Below are 21,619 nucleotides of genomic sequence, written 5' to 3' on the forward strand. Positions count from 1 at the left end.
AAAGTCACGCCTGTTTACTTTCAAATGGTGTTCCTGGTAAAGGCAACAACCTTGAACTCATCTTTCACTGCTTGCCCTCATGTCTTTGGGGAAACCCGTAGCCCTTCCCTTCCTCAGCATCTGCAGTTATCTGCCTTGGCTGTGGACAATTTTTCAGCCTCTCTCCCGCTCAAGCAGCCAGAAGCTTATAGTATACCACTGCAATACAAAGAACAGTAATTGTTTTCAAATGTTGCAATAATGTTCTCAAACAGCACTGGAGTGGTTTGTGTCTGCTGCTTCTCCCACGGAGCAAAATCAAATGAATTCGGTTGACATGTTTCGGGATCTGCTCATCACACTGCTCCTCGGGGGTTCACCTCCTTATCACTATCTGCTATCCCAGTTAAGGCCCAATTTTCACCAGGCAAAGCCCTGCACAGCCAATCCCGGGAGAACTCTGGCTCTGCTGCTGCCAGGATTTTAAGCACAACAGTAGGTGCCTATCCAGTGCCTTGGAGAGCCTTTCCCTCATTTGGAATCACAGACTAAAGGTCTGCCCGCACGCAGATCCATCCCCAGCCACATGCTTCTTTAACAAAGGGATAAAAGATGGCTTTTGCAGGCTGCCTGGAAAGTTAACAGCTCCAGCCTCTGGCAGGTCAAGGCGAGAGTGGATTCCAGCAGGGAACCGCAGCCCGTGTCCTGCCAGCAGCGCTGCTCGGCTCCAGGGCGCTCCAGCTGGAACACCTCCACCCCGTGTTCGTGGGGATGTGCAAAGCTTCAAGGAACACAGCCTCCTGTCCAGACCCCCTCCTCGAGTTTTTAAGGCCAGCAGCGAGCAAACAAACAGGAACCCGACTCGGCTCACTTATTTTCCTTAGCAAACTGAATGAGCTGGAGTTGGAAGGAGGACAAGGGGGCTCTGACTGCACTGTATCACCAAGGCAGAACTCATCTTTGCAGCTAAATCAGCCTTTGAAGCCTAAATAGTGGTCAACAGACAGGTGGCCAAATCTTTCAAACACAGAGGAAGTTAAGCTAAGCTTACAACTGAGCCACAATGCCACAGGGGACAAAAAGACTAGTGATGGGTCATATCAAAACACTGATTCTGGACCTCAGGGGGATATAAAAAGAAGCCCAAATCTCAATGAATATGCTTTCGGGGAGCTTTAGGCTCCACTCTGTAACTTGCAATCACTTTATAGCTTTGTACTGGGAAGTGATTTCAAAGGACAGAGGAAAAAGGACAAGGTTGTGTTGGTGCTGGGATTGTCCCTTCAGGAGTCAACAAGAATGTGAGGGGTTAAAAGCAAAGACCAGGGTTCTGTGAAACGGCACAACCATTCCCTCACCGAGGCAGCTGGGGGTGAAGGTTATCACCACACCCTCCCCACAGGCAGCAAAGCCGCCTCTGCTGCAGCACCTGCCGCTGATATCCATCTTTCTCCCGCTCCAGCTAATGGCATCACTTCTAGGGAGGCAGGATCAGATCAGATCCACGGTTTCCTGTTCAAGCAGCAACAGGATAATTAATTCTGCCTGTCTGAAAAGGCTGTATGTAAACTTCAAGCCACTAAAACCTCAAGCTTTTAAGGTGGAGGGACCGAATGAAGCCCACCTCTCCCTTTGTTTACCCACACCTCACACATCACCTGGCCAAGCAGGTCAGCTGAATTATTTACGGCAGAGCAAAGAGCCCGTGTCTGGGTCTGGGAGATGCAGAGCCCTTCAAGCAGAAAAGAAGATGCTCAGCTCTCTTGTTGAATACGAGCTTTGTGCAAAGATGCAAAGTCCTCACGTGATGCTAACTTTTCATGCTTTGACAAACACACAAATGAGCAGGAAAGCAGCTAATTAGGCACATTAGTGTGATTGCTTGTTTTATGAAGTGGAGAGGGAGGTGTTCAGCACTTTCCTGAGATAATAGTGTAGAGGCAAAATTGTACAGAGAAGCAAAAATAGCAGTGGACTACCTACAGAAATTATCATTATTTTTCAACAACAAAAGCAGCAATAGAAAAATACCTCATGGCAGAAAGAACAACAACAGTACCTCAATATATTCTGTGCATGTAAAACTGGATAACACTTGGATATGTGAGGGTAGAGGGACCTCCCCTCATATACCCAAGCAGTGGTATATGCTCTATTTTAGTGACTGCATCACTATTCGATAGCTCTGAGATCCTCTGTGAAGTTGAGCCAGGCCTTGATGCAGAAAAAGGACTTTCTCTGGCACCTGGTGCACCTAAACCGAAGCCACAGGGTCTGTGCCCACGTGAAAAGACACAGAGAGCTGCATTCTCACTTGCTTTTCTATTTTGAGCACAACAACAACAAAAAAAAAAAAAAAAAAAAAAAAAAAAAAAAAAAAAAGAGCAGTAAATCATCTATTTAGGCATATTTCTTTAATTGCTTATTTTATGAAAACCCAAGTGCAGACAAAACTATCGTTGCATTTCCTAGGAAATTAGCCTGTCTGCGAGACCTCAGATCTTATTTAGCAGCCGGCTTTTGTGCTCTTGGTATTACTGCCATGGTAAGTAATTACTCATAACGTGACACGCATCCTATCAGCCTTTTAAAAGCAATTAAGAAAAAGTTTCATTGCTTAATGATATGTACATACATCTCATCCTTGCAAGCTTTGCTTTGATAACATCTGCTGGTTTTTGGAGGAGAGCCAGTCTCCAAAAGTAAAATAACTCAGCCCTAACAAAGGGAGCATTATTAGCTTCCCAAAAGTTATAAACTCCACGCCCCACTCCAGCACAGCATTTGTGTGCACTAGTCCTGTAAGGATTTTCAAGCCTGTGAGCTGCCAGATCAGGAACTCCACGTCGAATTGGAATTCATGATAATGAAGAAGCCCTAAAAATACAGCTTATCTACCGTGAGACAGTCGAAAAATCGCAGCTCACTCGTCCCTGGCAGATTCAGCTGTGGCAGCTGAAAGGGTCACCCCGATCAGCTGAGTGCTGATATCATCCCACCTATGAAGAGGCAGCAGAATCAGTGCCCTGTCCTCTCCTCAACCAGCGCAGTTCAGACTGGCATGACTTCAATGGCCATCAATTTGCACATTAGTACTCTGGGCTGTGAACTGCGGCAGCTCAGGAGCGAACAAACACATCTCTCTGTCCTCCCCCTTCTGCTATTGTTGTGGTTCGTTGCGACACAGGGGTATGGTGGACATCTGGGGGAGGAAACTTCTTAAATTGCCTGGGATGAATCACCAGAGTGCACGTGAAAAGCACCCGGAGCGTCTCCCTGACATCCCAAGTGTATCTTCTGCAGCATTCATGTTTCACCTGGGATTGACATTTCTCTGGTTTAGGTTATTCTCTCTACCTGTCCAGTGTTTAGTGATCCTTGGAGGTAATAAGAATATCTACAGACTAGAGACAAAAACTAGCAGGGAAATCTTTTACCCTCAAAATTCAAAAAGATGATGGATAACAGAATAGAGAAATACTGGATGTCAGAACTTTTTTTCTTCTTCTCTACAGAAGTTATATTTTAAGAGCAGAGGTCAACAGCACTCTTAGTACATATTATTTTATTACACTCTTTGACAAAAATCGACAGCAGTAAAGAACAGCTTGTTCCACAAGCCCTGCTCCTCCCCTCCCCGCTGTCAGCATGCTCTTCTCCTTTCTGCACAGCACTTTTTCCACTGCCTCCACCTCCCCTGTCCGAATTCCCTTTGGATCTGCCTCCTCTAGAACCTCCAGGAGGTTTGCCTGGGGACGGCCACTGACCACGTCAGACACGGGGGGAGCACACCAGGGTCTGGCACCAGCGAGATGACTTTAGGTTCACTAAACTAACCCTGGAGTAACCTTTCCCAAGGTGTGAGGGGACGGGCAGACAGGCTCCTGACCTGCAGCTGTTGGGCTCTGTAGGTGCCACTTGCCTCACACTTGGGCTGTTTTGACAGTCAACTTAACAGGAAAAAAAACGCCTTCGCAGGCCACGCACGGGTGTGCCAGGGATTGTACGCAAGCAACTCCGGCTCCAGGGGCGAGCTTGTCCCCTCTCCCTGCTCCTGTACCAGGGGGGAAAGGGCACAGCCTCGTGGAGCGACTCTGGCCAGGATCTGAACCCTGGGAGCAGCTTGGTGCTGCCACGGGTGTCACATCACACCTCCGCTCCCGAGGTGGGAAGGCGGCAAACTGAGGAGCAGCAAGGCAGGAGAGAGGGAGGGGATGCTGAGGGGAAAGGGCTGGCGCTGCCCAGCACACAGCATGGGCACAATGACAACTATTGTGAGGCTTCTCAGTGGCTCACTTGGCATCGTTCCCAGTGCTGCTTTTGAATTTAACACCCACTTCTGGGTATCTAATAGAGAAAGAAGGCAAAAACACGAGGCTGGAGGTAGGAAGAACAGAAACAGCAGCACCGGCTCAAGGGAGCCCTAATTTCAGCTCAATTTTCAAGCTTCAGTATTTAAAAACAACGAACAAAACAACTGGAATGTTTCAAATAGAGAATGCATTCTCCCCCCACCCCCACCCCGTGACACGGAAATGGCCATAATATTTGCTAAATACTTCTTCTATTTAATAATTTAAAACAAAACCAAATATACATAAAAAATGTGACACCTTCAAAAAATTCAAAATAAAGCAAGTTAAGATGTATTGTCACATGACCAATGCCAGCTCATTGCTGTGCCACAGAAGTGCTTTTAAAAGAACTGAATGACAAGACCACTGACCAGAACTCCAGGCGGGTGCTGCTCAACCTTCTGCTTCACCCTTGTAACGTTGATGGGAATAAAAAGTTCGTGGTCCCAATGACCACAACAGAGAACAGAACCTTTAATTTCCCACCAAAGATTGCCTTGCTTCAGAGGGATAGTCTAATTCATGGCAGTATCCTTTACTCTTAGGAGCATAGGTTGGTTTTAGAGCAGTTTTCTCATCTGAGGAGTTATGTAATTGCACCAATTACATCCAATTACATAATTAGTGTAAATAAGTAATAATATAATTAGGTGCTGTAATTATGTAGTTATGACAGGTAGCACACTAATGCTGATAAAAGCCATTATGAAACTTGCTAGGAACTGTGGACAGAGCACTCAAGAACAAAACTTTTATGGCTGCGTTTGCTCAAGTCTTTCATTCTTCCAGTGGGCAAAATAATTAATGTAATTGCTATGCCAATAGCCTTTTAGTTTTGCAAATTAATGGAGGCACAAATCACAGGGTAATTCATATATGTTTTGTTGCAAAAAATTCAGTAACTAATCATCTACATCTTTTTTTCCCTCCATTTCTCCATTTACAGCCACCATAGCTGAGGTGAGATGTGTGTGTACAAATTACACCTCTCAAAAATGAAGTCTAAAAATCTGGACATCAACTTTCATTGTTCCAGTTATGGCACTAAATTGTCTCCTCCGACAAATGGACACAGGGAACATTCAAAGATTGCTGTATCGATATAATGCAAGTTATGTGCATCTCTCTGGCTTTGCTAGGGATGGTGCTTCTGGTCAAATGGGTCAGATCAGCAGGAATTTCTTCTGCAGGAATGAAAATTCAATAGGGGAGTCATTCATGCAACTTCTCAGAGCAAATGCAAGGCATGTACAAGCCAGCTTTTCAAAGTTTCGGTCCTTTTGGATATTGTACAATACCTGCCTGACTTCATAAAAAAGGCCTGGAGAACAAACAAATAATAAAGCCTACTACCCTGATTTAATATTCATTGATATTTCACCTGATAAGTGATATAAGATAGTGTGCAAGAAGAATGGGCACCGCTGGAAGAGCTGAAGTGCTTTATTCCCACCAACATCTCCATAAAGTAACGGCCTGAAAAGCTTGATGTGCATAAACTATGTGCTGCTTTACAATACATTTTATGCTTGATGCTTTCTTTTAAAAAAAAAGAAGAAGAAAAATTAATACCTTTCTTTATGAAAGCTGGAGAGCTACTGAGTACTTCTGTCACTGCTCAGAGAAGTATGTTAAGAACTGAAGCCAACAAAGAGCTGCTGGGAAAATCAAAATCACAGAGAACACCAGGAGTTTGCAGATAATGTCCACAGTGCAGATGAAGAAAGCAAAACTCCTCTGCCCCAAGGTCTTCTGAGGCCAGAAACACGCAAGATAATGGAAATACCTCGAAACAAACCACCCTTGGAAAAGAAATGCAAACCTGGAAACCTGCAAAAATATTGCCTTTGAGTGAGGGGTGTGTACAACATCTCCTACGTGTTTCTCTTCCCCTTCTTGAATGAGAAAACTGGAGAAGTGAACTATGATGCATAAAAGACTCCCTTCCATTTCGGCACCCAGCCTTTCAAATAATATTCCAAAAGAAGAAACCCACAGTATTCCTATTTTCAATCAGTTGTAATATCAGCAAGCCTTCAAACCAGAGGCCTCTGGCTTCAAACCACTTGTTTGCTGGACAAATGATACATAGAAAAGACTGAGGGTCATAAAGCAGTCAGTCATATTTTTGGGTTCTGACGAGGCTGTGCAACGGAGAAGTGAGATCATGAGAAATTGTTGATACTTTTTTCTCTGGTGCTTAGTTAATACTGATAATCATTCCAACGTTACTTTTTGCAATACTCTGTGAGACAGTAGAAGACAAGTGCAAATACTAATTGGTTCCTAACTACAGTTGTGGGGGTAGTGAGGATGATAGTTGGAGCTTAACTCTACTTCCCATTAAAGAAGTTACTGCAGCATGCTCCAAAATTCTGACCCTGTATTTAAGGATAGATCTGAGCCTTGAAGATTTGATTTGGGTAGAAATTCTCTCTAAGTAATCTGGCTGTGAAAACAAAGAACTGGGGTTTGGTCCATCAAAGCTACAGAAGCAGCCATAGAAGGCATTCCTAATCATAACAAAAACTAAATAGAGTTAAGAGAGGTTTACCAGAAGGATGAATCACAGAATTTTTGCAGCTATATTATGGTAGAGTATGAAATATAAAATCTCATTCTGGTCCCCCTCAAAGAGGTCCTTACACTTCCCTGTTATTCCAACAACCTTATAAATATTTCTTGCAATCCCACACACCCCCAATAAGCCTTATTCAGCAATGAGTCAGTTCCACTGACAAGCCCCTTGGGAAAGGTTAATTTGAAGTCTGCTCTTTTCTGCCAGGTCCTAACCAGAACTTGGTCTCCCCTCCCAGCATCCCAAGTATGGTCACTGAGCTTTCAGTCTGGAACAAAGTGTGAATCAGCTCCTCCCTCTGTCTTCAGGACACAAACCACACTCAGGCTTAATTTCTGCACAGAATGCAGCTCATCTCACACGCCTGGCACGTAATTTCATCACTAACATTCTGTGAAGCACAACCAATAGCTGCAAAAATACCTCTCAGAGCTTTCCTTATGACAACTCTTTGAGTCCCGAGCAAAGCTGCATCTCTAAATCTCTTCTCCCAGTTGAATATCATCATCCTCCATTCTTCCAGACAGATTAACTTCTTTAATTTCTTAATATTCCTCATACTATGTGATATACAGGAGACTCTCTGGCTCCAAAGGAAAGTGTCCTGCCCTTTTTTTTCACTTTTTTGTTCCAATTGCTTCTGCTATGCAGCACTAGTATTTCTGCAGCGCACCTTCCCTAGATTTTGTGCTGGGAATTTAAACTACACAAAGACACAATTACTAATCCCACACCAGCCACTTGTAGTTTGTTCAAACATTTCTTTCTCTTTTTTTTTTTTTAACCCTCACTCCTTCATTCCTGCTTCCATTCCATGTAAGCTTTACACTTCTAGGTCCATATGTACCTCTCCTATGATCCAGAACAACCTTTAACTTTACATATACCCATGGGAAAAAAAAAAAAGTCTTCCTTCAGAGGGTTTAATAATCCCAAAATCTGGATTACATCAACATTCTGCCACAGAGGAACAGGGGTTTTGAGAAATCAGTTCAATGCTTGAGGTCACATGAGCTTTTGGTGCTTTTCTGTTAATAGTTTAGACATTCAAACAGGAGTTCCCACCATTAATGTAAAAGTAAAATACACTAGTGAATTACATCAGAAAAGTCAAACCACTGCTGCCACAGGATGAATACACTTACTATGAATATTAATGTGTCTCTTGGAATTAAACATTAATACTTAACATACATACCACAAAGTTTAAAATCACACTAACACTGCAGGGAGAGGAAGAGGAGTAGAGAAGGACTAAACAAATGAGACAAGCCCCAGAGTCTGGAGATGTTATTGATTAAAGGGCATTCCTGAGATAAGCTAAAATATTTTCACGTGTCACAGGACAACTTGCCACTGTGAATAATCTCTTGCAACGCTACAGGGGCTGTAAGGATTTGGTTTAGGTTTTGGTTTAGGTTTTCTCTCTCTGCCATCACACTGCAGAAGTGTAGACCCATTACTGCACACACTGTAAATTAAATGCCCTGAGCTGGGCGATGAGATTGACGGTTCAGAAGTGATGGACACAGGCTGTTCCTCTGTACCTGAGCACATTGCCTGCCACACCACTTTCCCATGGAGGGATAACAGCACTTACAGCAGCTCCAAGCAGTCAAGCACACACTCCTGTCTAAACATGAGCCATTCCACTAATGTGGGTTCTTCAAGGCAAGCTCTGCGTAAGCCCGCACGGTGCTTGGGAGTCATCTCTTCTCATTTCAGCCAGCTCCCAATTAGGCATCTTGTCTAAACTAACCATTTAGGCTCTCAGTGGAGTGAGAAAGGTGAGTCACCCCAGCTCTCCCAGACACCCATCTGAAGGCAGGATAAATAACCCAGCTCCCTGCGCTGACAAGGCAGGGAGCTGGGATCGATTGAATGCAGGTGCCTGACGTGAAGACAGCTGAAGTTAAAGGAGAAGAATCTTCCCCTTGGCTAAAATGAGGACTAAAAGGGCGCCCAGCATCTCAATAATGAGGCTGGGTACTATGTCCAGTCAAAGGCCTGATGAGGGAGAACAGGATAGACGCTCTAATAAGAAATGTGGCTCCAGAAATGCATAAACAGCAAAGCCTGATGCATGTTCGGTTACACCCTCCTCTGGGGCTCAGACATGTGCCAGCTCTGCAACCACAGACCCTGGCACAGGCCCTGAGCAGTGCAATACCTGCCAGGAAGTCCACAGGAAGGAAATGCTGCACCAGAATATCCCAGCAGACGGGAAGAATTCCTCAAAAATGAAGCCCCGAGCCAGGCAGTCTTGATGATCCATCCTTCTCACTCACCAGAATGAACCCTCTTTGGTAGCAGGCTCGAAACGAAACGCAATCAAACATCTCTCTGCCCCAGTGTCATCACATTTCTCTCTCTGAGTCCAAGTCATACTCTCCCTGCTTCAAGAGGCAGTTTCTGTAGCTCTTCAAATCCCTGCAGCTGCTCTTCTTGGTCTTTTCAACAGCTTGTTCAGAGCAGTCATAGGAGAAAAGCGCTAGCCCTCAACGCTGACCCTGTGCTTCAGTGTTCAGCAGGAGATGTTATTTTTCTGGACAGCAGCCCAGGGATACTGGACAAAGCCGGAGCAGCAGCAGATGTTGTGATGCATCTCCTGCCCCGGGTTTGGCTAATGAGGCAGCAGAACCCACAGAGCATGAGAGCACGGCCGCCAAACCGGAGACTGCGGCCTGCGCCCTCCATCCTTTTCACTACGGTTAAGATCAGGCTCTGTCACAGACTGAGGCACGTGAAAAGATCTTTAAAAACACAGATCGATGCCTCCTATTATTCAGAGAGAGGTGGGGGGGGAAAAAGAAAGGTACTCCCTGCTCTAGCAGCAAGGAGCATCTCTCAGTTGCACAAAGCACGTGCCCAAATTGACTCACCACAATCATCTGCGCCACGTAGCTCTCCGGGCCGGTGTATTCAGTCGGATCTTTGACTTTGACAAGGACTATAAAGTACAAATAATGCCACATGTTGTGCTCTGACTTTATGTGCTCCTCAAACGAAACGGTCTTGTTATCAAATTTGTCTCTCTCCAGTCCTGCAAAAGAAAAAAAAAAAAAAAAAAAAGACACGAACGTAAAGCCAAAAAATAAATTTCAACATAAAAATACTCAAATCTGTTAAATATGTTAGAGAGAAAGGGACCTAACTTAATTTAAAGGACCATAAATTTGAAGGAGCTTAATTTAAAAGCTATAACTGCATACAGTAACTGCCAGGCAACAAACACCAGGCCAGAAGGCACTCCTGACAGAAGTCTTTCAGCGCAGCATTTATCCTCTTTTGTGATATTTCCTCTTAATAACAACAACAATATAATAAATATGTTACAGTTTCACAGTGCCTCATATGCTGAGGGCTGTAAAGTGCTTTTACAAGTGTTGGCTCTGCCTCTCTCTAGATGGATATTGGTAAGACCACAGTGTGCAGTCCAGGTCCCGATCTTCCAAAGATTTATGCACACTTTTAGCATCAAGCATATGAACAGTCCCACTTAAGCTGGGGTGGGATTGTTTGTGTGCCTAAGCCTGGCAGAGAGGGTGAGTCTCTGCAGCTTTGAACTCACACTGTCCTTACAGAGCTGTAGTCGTAAGAAATGTTTTGGTTTCTCCCTGTCACGGGTCAAATCTCTGAAGAGTAACAGGGTGAGGAAGGACAGGACTCAGCAATGTGCTTTTCTCCCTGGATCTCTTGTGGAGGCTTCCACAAAGATGTTGTGCTAAAGACACTAAAGATGTTGTGCTCTGCACAGCATTCATCCCTGTCAGTACAACCATGGAAACAACACCCAGCCTACAAAGAATCAGGTATTTCTGAGGTCCCCTAGGGGAGTGAAGGTGTGCCCTCTTTGTGAGTGCACGTCAGAATAAGCGTGATTTATCCATGGGCTTTGTGGGGTTGATTTTCACTGAATTTTTTCTTGTCCCCTGTTTCATATCACCTTCTGAAACAGGCAGATTCTGCTGTTGTTACCCTTCTGGAATGCACTGTGCTGTGAAATAGCAATCTGTACTTTCATCTGCATCACGCTTTGTGAAATAAAGTCAGCAGCTGCACCATCTCCATTAGTGGTGATGATGCAAGTGTGAGACACAGCTCTTCTCCCTCAGATTCGGGGTGGAGACTGTGAAGCCACCTCTTAGCAAAGCTGGCTTTTGATTCATAAACCAAATCTTTCTCCTACTGAGAGGGAATAAATTTGGAATCAAACCCTGGCATTTTTACAGACTTCCTTGTAGGAGATAACCACCCCTTAGACTCACACTTTATTTATTGAGAAATATTTCATTTTCACTCCTTTCCCCATCAAATATCTCAATAAATCAGGAGCACCTACCACAGATGAAACAGGTTGTCTTTAGTATCTCCTCCTTTTTCTGCTTTTCACTCCTGAGATCAGCAAACGTATCAATGATGACTCCAAAGATCAGGTTTAGAACAATAATTATGACAATGAAGTAAAACAGAAGATCATAAACAACTCGTGCAGCGAACAAGGGCTCCTGCAACAATAAGGTTGCAATAAGATATAAAAATAGCAGAGCTCTAAAATATTAAACAACATTTTCACATTAGCTCAGGCAAAGCAAATCTTTCTTTTCATATGCCAAATTCTGCTAGCCTTACTCTCAGAAATAGAGAGGGGCTACAGAGGCATAAAACCCCAGACCTTTTCTTCCCCATTACCCTGACTTAGAAGTCACCAGATTTCTCCAGTTTCCCACACATTCATTGGGATAACAGTATTAGCCTTTGGGAAGTGCTTTAATATAATTAGCCTTAAAGAGCTGCTAAGTGGAAAGGGTAATTTTCAAAGTCTTAAGTGTTTACAGATTTCATGGGGATAAACTTTTCTTCATGAAGAACCTCCCAGGCTGTGAGGTAGGACCTAGACTTCTATCACCAGCACAGGAAGCTCTTCCATCCAGATCCCAGTTATTTGTCTCTGGACTCTTGCAAGCCCTGCTGAGATCCTACTTGTTAATTTATTTATAACACATCCTTGTGTTATGGTGTGGCTCATCAAGCAAAGTGCTGCTTTGCCTTTATTTGTGATGTTCTTTTTGAACCTAAATAAAAACACATAAACCCACCTAAATATTAAGGGAAGTCCTCAAATGAACTGAATTTTTGAGGAAACTTATGGAACACGACATATGCCATGATATACAGAATTCTGTTTTGACATTCACGCTATCTGAGTGCAAGTAAACAACAGGACCTATTCCAGGGCAGATGCCATGGAACATAAGCTAAAAATACACATTATGTGACTCAGTGGAGGGTCTTGACATATATTTATCAATTAATCCATTTTAAAAGCCTGGGCCATCCTCTGCCCCCTCCCTGCAGCCCCTGACACACATGGATGGGGTCCCCTCTCAGTGTCTCCTCTGGAGGCTGAACAGCCCCAGCTCCCTCAGCCTTTCCCCCTCAGAGAGATGCTCCAGTCCCTGAACCATCTCTGCAGCCTCTGTTGAATCTGCTCCAGGAGCTCCATGTCCCTCTTGTCCTGAGGAGCCCAGGACTGGACACAGCACTCCAGATGTGCCTCACAGGGCTGACTTATTAGCAGTGCTTGGAAGGTTATGATAAGCTTCAGTTTTCCAGAAGGGGTAAACAACTACCTAGAGTTCCTTTCTTCAAGTATCATCATCACACCAAGCTTAGCTCTTCCCATTAAACATTCCATCTGGGATTTAAAAATTACATGGATAAATCAACAGTGTGACAAGAGACCAGACTAGATACAAATACTGTCTATAACCTCCAAAAATTGACTTTGGCAGTCAGGAGATGCACAGGGAGCAGTGCACTTCCTCAGCCAAAACACTTACATCTTTGGAAGGCTTCCTGAGCACGTCTCCCACACCACCACCATTCCTCAGGCCTTGGTTTAGCACGGTCACGATGCACATGAGCAGGGTGTCACAGGTCCTTTCTATTCCATCCTCCTCCTCCTCTTCACCTGCAGGCAGGAGAGCGGCAGCTTTAGGAGTCACATCACTCACCAAGCAAAGCCACAGCTCTCTGTTGCAGAAAGCAGATGCAATGCACATCTGCCTTTCATATTCCTCAGTTAGAACTCCACTGATCATCCCCACCCCTGTGAACGTCGCTGCTGCCGACACACTTAGGCACACCAGGCATACTCAGCCTGGAGAGAGATGGAGAAAATCCCACCAGAGCTGCTGTTAATGTCCCAGAGCTGCCACCTCTATTCGTGGCAGCACCCCTTCTCATGGCAGTGCTCCCACTGGTTTCACTGGGCCTCCTAAAAACGCATAGAGGAGAAGCGATATAAACACAGAATTAGAAGCACATTTGTGAAGGGATTGTCTTCCTGTGAAATCATCCCTCTACCTACTCATATGCACAGGCCAAGTCATGTTAGCATTTCGAACCATTAAGGAGGGGCTGGCTTCTGGATGAGTAAATCTGTCCACGATCTTTCCACCAGCACACGGGTCTGATACACATTAAATGAAAGGCTCTCCCTGACCTCAGCCTGAAAACTTGGATTCTATTCTTATCTCTGCTGCAGAGCTGCTGCTTGGTTTTGGCTGAGCCACAGAGGGTACTATTGTGCAGGAGATGTCTGAACGTGCAGAGGAGCTGGGCTGGAACACCAGTTCCCCGGGGGGATTTTGTCCGCACTGGCCAGAATTCCTCCCACCACGCACTTCGCTCCCATGCTGGGGCTGCATCAACAGCCTCCCTTTGAAGAGCTCTGCTTGAGTTGTTCCATGTGTCCTGCTGGCTTGCACTGAGGGGTCAGGGCTGTGATTGCCATTTCTCCTGCCTCCCTTTCTCTTTAGGGACACGCTCGCTTAAGACAGCGATTCACACTTGGTTTGCTTCACGCACTCACTGTAACATAATTTAATAAATAACAACATCCCGCTGTGATAGTTGACTGTAACCCATATTTAACAGCCCCAAACCACCACATCAGCTGGGGCACTGGGGTAGACTTGGACAAATTGAATTGACTGAACGCACTCACATTACGGACAAGTAATTTGGATTTAAGACATGGGGTCCCCAAATTGTGGGGCACGCATCCCATGACTGGGATGTGCACAACAGTGCTGGCATCTGCTGCTCTTGCCACCACTGCTTCTGCTCTGCAAGCAAATTAATTGAGAAACAACTCCTGATTCAAGGAACTCTGAGCAAAAAGAAAAGCAAAAGCAGACATCAGGAAAGACCTCCTGTTAAACTATATGGTCACTAAAGACATTACTATGACTAGGAATTCCAGATTTAAAAGTAACTGCTTAAATATTGAAACTGAAAGGATTGAAGCAAGAAACCTTTTTTTATCCTGTCATATCTGGAATTTTTTTACCAGCACAGTGATTTTCATCGTATCAACTAATTTTTGCTTTACTTCCTCCTTCCAAACAATACTCTATCTTTTTTTTCAGAGCCAAAATCTGTGCTTGAGAAGGTGGCCATCCGCAACACAAATTAAAAGCCTTGATAAAAGCCACAGCTTCTGCTTCCTTTAGGTAGCTACAATATTTTCACTGTTCACAAGTCAGGTGCTGGGAACAACAGATGATCAGATTCCGGTGAACAGCGAGGACAAACCAGGGCTGGGAAGTGGAAGCTGCAACATCAGAGAATTATCTACCAGTAATCCTAACACACGACTCTCCATGTCCACTGGGATGCACATTCAGAGCAAGCCCAGGCTTCAGAGAGATGCAAGATGCATCACCTGACTGGCACACCTTGCAACACAGAGTCAGCATCCCGCATGGCACCCAGAAGGGAGGGCTCGGGTTGCAAGATCTTTGCCAAAGAATCACACAGCAGACAGCCCAAAGCTGGCAGAAACCTATAGTGCAGCAATGTAGGCTGTGAGGAGTGCACAGACATCCATTTCTCTATCTTATTTCCACTCCCAGATGTGGAGTAACAAGGGCTGCCTTCAATGGGGGAGCCAATTCTGCCTCTGCTGCTCAGCAGCACTCACACACAACCCAGGATCAGCCCCCCTAGTCACCAACCATCGCCATATTTGAAAGAAAGGAGTGGATCTGTAGAGTGAATTGTTGCTAAGGACCCAACACTGACATTAATTGAGGTTCAGGGGTGTTTATTTGCAACCAGCTCCAGCCTGGCGAGTGTCCCATGAGTGGTTGGACAGCATTAGGCTGGCTGTCTTCTGATTAAGTTTAATTCAAAGGCAGAGCAGGTTAAGCACTAAGGCCACCCCACAATGTTAATTCACAGGGCAGGAAGTGGGATGAGAGGGAGATTTACCTCAAACAGCCTCATCTGACAGCCCACAGCTACCTGGCTCCTGACCACGCAGGCAGGTGAGACACACCAGTGCCCACGTGGATCACTCTTCTTGCTGAATGCTGGGTTTTTTAATGTTACTGGATAAATAAAATTTCTCCAAGATTAATTGACAGTGCCCTTAGATGTCTTGTACAGCTCCCTGTCGTTATGGTTTGATTTTAAAGGAGCAGGACCCGAACAATAAGAAATGTGAGATTTCTATCATTTAAAGAGCTTGGCAAAAGCCACACTGCGTCTCTTTTGACTGATTGATTACTCTTTGAATGCAGCAGCTTTGCCAATAGCTCTTAGACTGTTTTCTCTATCTAGTCAGACAGCTTCCCATGTTGTTTATGAGGCCTGTTTACACACCAGCTGGGGAGAAAAAGCCTACTTTTATAACCCTCTCCCTGAAGCCTTTGATCCTAAAAACTCAGAAATTAGTGGTGGAAGAATAAGGCTTATGAAACAGCGTTGTACTGGCACACAGGGCAGGAAGGGACCATTTATGCCCTCAGTTTCAGCCCCCAGCAACCACAGGCAACTGTGGCAATAAATGCTTTAAGCCTCTGGACCAACCACTGTGCACACACCTCCACTGCAAAGGCCACAACACACTAAAACAAGCTTAAATATCTGGAGTGAAAGACCAACCACCACAGTGAGACTGTGCCACGTGAACAGGCTGGGAGACAGACATTCTTGCACCTGGATTCTTAGGTTTTATGGCTCCACTACAGCCTTGGCCTAGATGTACGAAGAAAGAGCACACAAAAGCTTGCTGATATATGTGCTACACCACGAAAATCAACTTATGTGGCCCTAAATGGATCTAAGAGCGGCTCAGTGTGTGCAGGAGAGGATGCTGCAGATGATAAAGCAGCAAGCTTTTTTCTCTAAGTCACTTGGCACGAAGCAACCTGTACGTTCAGGCATAATGATTCAGCAGGCTCTTTTAATAACAAAATTAATGTCAGTGCATTTGGAAATCAGGTGTGGGAAGCACTCCCATTAATAGCAAGCTGCCAGCTCAGCTCCAAGCCTTGCAGGAGTTGAGCACTTCTGGCTCACGACGACGATCATCGCTTCTCACACACAAGCAAAAGTCCCTGCAATAGTAATACTTAAATTACAGAATCCTAGAATGGTTTGGGTTGGATGGGACCTTTAAAGATCATCTTGGTCCAACCCACCCTGCCATGGGCAGGGGCACCTTCCACCAGACCGGGTTGTTCAGAGCCCCATCCAGCCTGGCTTTGAACACTGCCAAGGATCCCTCGGTTCTAACTGATCATCAGCCTGAGGGAACTTCTGTACAAACCTGGGTTAATAAGTGGGATGCTTGTGGAACAGTTCTCTTTTGGACAGGCTCTCATCATTGATGTCAAGGTTGTAGTGGGGACTTCACCAATACCTGTGGGAAGAGCAGGATGTTGACAAAAAGACAGGTATCACACTGATGTTAAGTTTTAAATCATTATTTTCTAGAAGCGAATCATCACTGAGTTGGAAAGTTAAGAGAGAAAAACAGCACAAATTATACCACCAGTTCCTCCTTCCTCAAAGAGTTTGCCTCAACAGCTCAAAGCAATCACAGTGAACAAAAACACAGTTTTTATATTTACTGTATATCACAGCTATTCCCATTTCATCTCCTGAAATTAATGAATCTACATCAAATGCTGCTGCTTCTGGTTAGAACAAAATATATTCAAAGCATGAAACAACTGTCAGATATGAAAATAATGTCAGTTTTAAAACCATTAGATAAATTATTCACAAAAGCTGACAAGAAGGACACCAAGCTGATGTTCAGTCATCCTGAATGTAGAATATTTAAGAGTTTTCAAGGATTATAACACAGTTTGTACTCATTTGTAAATATGTATGGGTTTGTGTAAAACACTAATTTAACATTCCCAAGGAGGGTAAATGTGTACATCAGCTTGATTTTATCAAGCCAATTTTATCTTGTGCATCTTCAACAATTTTCTGCATTTCAAATCAGAGGTACAAAAAGGTTTAAGGGGAAAAAAAAAAAAAGAAGGCAAGATCATACAACCAAAGTAACAGATTAAGACAACATGTGTAAGGGAGAAAACACGCACTCTGACTTTCCCTTTCTGCTACTTTATAAAGAAAAAATTTAAAGCACTTGTCCTGGGAAGCACAGTGTTCCAATCAGTATGCAGTCAGCATATTTTCCTGATGAGTTTTTTTTTTTTTTGATCAGAAATGGCAGTGTATGAAGCCAGCAAGAACATACCCACACCGCAAAAATCTGCCAAGAACTCGACGGGAGCAACGCGAGCTACACAGGAGCTCCTGCACCGGATCGGACCAGTGCTGTGTGCAGCCTCACCTCTCACAAACATGGTCACAACCACCTCTGAAATGAAACTGCACACCATAAATTCTGTCCCAGAAATGAATAATAAGTCAAATATAAGCCAACTTAGCCCTTAAAGGATGATCAGTGGCCAAAAAAAAAAAAAATTATGGTATGTTAAAGAAATCTGTCGGGTTTCCTTTTTTTTTTTTTTCCATATGGTATCAAACCAGCTATATAAGAACACCATGCCCATGAGTCTCGAATGACCTTTGCCTTGTTTGTGTGCTTTAAATCCTGAAATAACAACTTTAGGGAAAGGCTGGCGAACACCGAGCGCACACAGTCCGAGCTGGATCCCACCAGTTGTTCCGTGCTTGTGTGCAAGTCTGAAGAGCTCAAGCTTGGGGAAAATCATGCCCTTAGGAATTTAATCACAAGCTGTTCTCAGGTATTTCTATGCAGACAGTTACTTCTCTGCCCATGCTCCCAGCAGGCTGGTTGGCAGCACATACAAAGTGCTCAACAGAACAGACCCGGCTCTTTTCTACCAAAAACTCTCCATTCACGTTGGTAAAACCTCTTACGCCAGAAAGCTGGAATTCTGGCCTTTTTAAAACCGGTTAAAAACCTCCCAATGATTTTACCAAAGCCAGGATTATACAATAATGATAAGAAATACACACTAAATTTAAAAGATGCTCCAGGAAACCTCCTATCAGTAGACGTGTGAATCCTGTAATAAACTTCTGCTGGATGAAGCTTAAAAAGTAATCAAATGAATACAGCTACTGAACATGTTAAGATCACATGCCTCATGTAGTACACAGAAATTACTATGAGCTGCTTTTAAGGAGGGATGAGAACCAACAGAATCCACTTTCCAAATAATCAGGAAATAAGAGTTGTTGTGGTTTTTTTTTAACGTTATTGCGAGTTTGAAAAGCAAACATTAAAAATCAAAGGTGTTAGACTGCAGTATCCCAACAAATAAACCCAGCCTAAAACAACCATATACACATTCAATTTTACACAGAGACTTAATTGGGTGCCAAGGTATATGGAATTAGTTCTGCTCCCACAGGCACAAATAAAGCAATTTGATGTCCTTAGGTGAAAGTTAGGTTAGGCAGACAGAAAAGGGATACACTGGGAGCAAATTCTAATATAAAAAAAAAACCCCATACCTGCAGCAGGGGTCCTGATTTTCAACCTGTCGACCTCCATGATAAAGTCATCCTTCAGGAAGAGGAAGCCAATGATGGAGAAGAGATAAACCAGGATAAGTGCCAGCACTGCAGTGAGGATAATTGAACGACCATTCCGGGTAACACTTTTTATCACATTTAACAATGTCTCTTCCCTGTACACCAGATCAAACAGCTGGGAAAGGCACAGAGTAGAGGAAAAATGAATACAAATGAGGCAATATATGGATGTTACATAGGAAAACAATCTGAACTACTGAAACATGTACTGAGCTGGGTTCTATGTTCCCGGCATCACAAAGCCACGATTCCCACTGATTTCAGTGGGACCTGGGCACACTTGTGGAGGAGTAAAACAAACACAGAACTTCAGGGTTTAAGATAAATTACAGCAAAACCAAAAGTCACAAAGTAAGCACGAGCCTGATCCAGACATGGGTAACAGCAACCAACAAGATCCATTGTTTCCCCATGTCCAAACCCAGGCTAGATTAAAATTAAAAAACAGTGTCTTTATATTATGGATCTATACCTACAAATTAATTTTTCATCTCCCATCTGATAGTTTATTATTATGGGTTGCAACTCAAAACTGCACTCATACACATTAAGTAATTAAATGTCTGTAAACTGTTTCTTTGAGCTCGTGGCATCATTTAAAAGCTGTTCACATGTACAAGGATCAGAGCCACCTCTTTTTAAGTCAAAGCAAATTCATGGCACTGTTTGTATAAAACTAGAAAACTTCTATTCTTCCTTACCCTGCACTACATCTTTCCTGGCATTTAACTTTAAAGAAAAGTACATATTAAAATAATACTGCCTTAAATGCCAAAGGCTTAAAATAGCAATTAAATGTGACAGGAGCTTTACAAGAACCTATAACTTTTTTGTCTTACAATTTTATTTACATTCTGTAGTGCTTTGGACCTTATCTATAATGTATGTATTTCCACTTCAAAACACTCAGATTACAGATGTAAAGTGACACACTATGATTCATCAAAATGTTCCACAGAAGAAGGCATTAGCCCCAATTTACAAGAGCTGAAATCCACAGCCTTGTGAAAGGATTAATAATAAAGGAAGAAAGAGGGAAGGCAGTTATCACTCATTCCATACAAGGCAAAGATTTAAATGAAGAACAAATATTAGAGTTTAGGATTCACCCACTAGTAAGTGAACACCGTGAAGGAACGTGGGAACGTGGACAGTTATAATGTCCATGAATAATGGACACTGGTACTGGAAAAACTAACTCCATAAAATGTTTCTTAAACTACTTGACACTTTGCAAAGTATTTTAAGACAGAGTTCACCTTACTCATTGAAGGAACAGCAGGTAATTTGCTGTGCATTTTTAAGCAGGAGAGTTAACATCCATTTGAAAAAGGTCCTGCAGCTACAGCCACAAATCTTGACTCCTTTGAAATCTGCCCAAACTCTGAAGCAGACTTTAATGTCAAGATCCAGAAAGTCTGATTTCAAAAAGGAGCTCAACCAGAGTTAAGCACTGAACCCCTGACAATTTTTAGTGTCCTTAACACATCTCTGAAGTGCTGGGTGGTGAAGTTCACCACGATTCAGGAAGCTGAGAAAAAAAGATACAACAGGAAAGCAAACCCATATAAACAACCACAGTTTAGTCAGTCTCCCTACAAGTTTCACACTATCCAGTACAGAGCAACAGGATTAGAAAACAAGAGCAGTGAAACACCTTTCACTGCTATTCAGCATGAAGGGAGCAGTTAGTGGAGTTTAGCATAATTCTGTGTGATTCATTTTCACTGCACCTGTATCACGTTATAAAAAGGCATTCCATCTGGGTAATGGCAACAAAAGAAAATGCAGTGGGATACATTTAAAGTGATGGATCTCCCTGCTGCACCAGAGGCATGCCATCCCCATTTCCCAAGTCATTTTTTTTTTAAATTTTTTATTTATTTTATTAGGGCTGAGAGGAATGGGATACTTTGGTATAGACATGATGCACGCACCAGCGGGCAACTCCTGTCCCAGAAATGTCACGACTGACACAAGGTACAGGATCAAGGGGCACAGAATACGGGGAAAGCTGGGAGAAAGGAGTGGGCTTGACGATGACGATGGGTCTGAAAAGAAAGGGGCAAATCTTTCAACTCTAAAGCAGATAAAAGAAGTCCTAACAAGGAACAGGTTCTAACAAAAAACCCAGCAGCTCCTGAGGGGCAGCGACACAACGGCGTGCTAAAAATACCCACGATTTGGCTTGATTGTCAGGAAGAAATTGAAGACAGCTGCACGGGTAACGGTATTTTCTATTTTTTGCAAAGTTTTCCCCCTGCACAGCAGCACATACTTACCAGGAAACTGTAGAAGAATTCGTGCACGCAGAGGCCCAGCATGCAGACCAGGACGTACGCCACGTGGTAGAGAAAAGCCATGTCCATGATGACCGCCCGGTAGCCACGGGTGAAAGTGCCACGGTTCCCAACAAAGCTCACCAGAAACACTATTTTGTTACAAAGCTGTGGGGGAGCGGGTAACAAAGGCCAGGTTTATTCCATCAGAAAATACCCTGTTGGTTATTGTTTGCATTGCTGCCTACCTGTTGGTTTGAGTAAATGCACATCTTTTAGGCAGCTGAAGGGAGGTGTGAGGAATCCAGCGCGCTGGGAACAAGCCCATGAGAGCAAGTGGAAGGACATCAGCTCTCTGACACTGCATTGTGCCTCATTTTGACTTATTTCTATAAATTGTGATTTATTTCTACAACTTGAGTGAGTAGGTGGGTGGGATTAATGTCATGAGGCATTAAAAAAAAACCAAACCAACAACTGGGGAGTGAATTCCTAACGATTTTGAGTTTAGACTCTGGTAGAGCAGCTAG

The 21,619-nt window shown here is 43.7% G+C and overlaps 1 protein-coding gene across 1 annotated transcript in view; it reads right to left on the reverse strand.

The window, feature by feature from the left end:
- Window positions 1-21,619, reverse strand: part of ITPR2 (inositol 1,4,5-trisphosphate receptor type 2) — a 230,833-nt gene that overhangs the window by 16,290 nt on the left and 192,924 nt on the right. The window contains 6 exon segments of the mRNA XM_050325375.1: window positions 9,795-9,955; window positions 11,255-11,420; window positions 12,756-12,886; window positions 16,535-16,627; window positions 18,730-18,925; window positions 21,093-21,257. Coding sequence (XP_050181332.1) covers window positions 9,795-9,955; window positions 11,255-11,420; window positions 12,756-12,886; window positions 16,535-16,627; window positions 18,730-18,925; window positions 21,093-21,257 — 912 coding nt within the window.

The sequence above is a fragment of the Myiozetetes cayanensis genome, unplaced genomic scaffold, assembly GCF_022539395.1.
Source record: "Myiozetetes cayanensis isolate MyiCay16 unplaced genomic scaffold, myiCay2020 scf3, whole genome shotgun sequence".
Taxonomy (NCBI): Eukaryota; Metazoa; Chordata; class Aves; order Passeriformes; family Tyrannidae; genus Myiozetetes; species Myiozetetes cayanensis.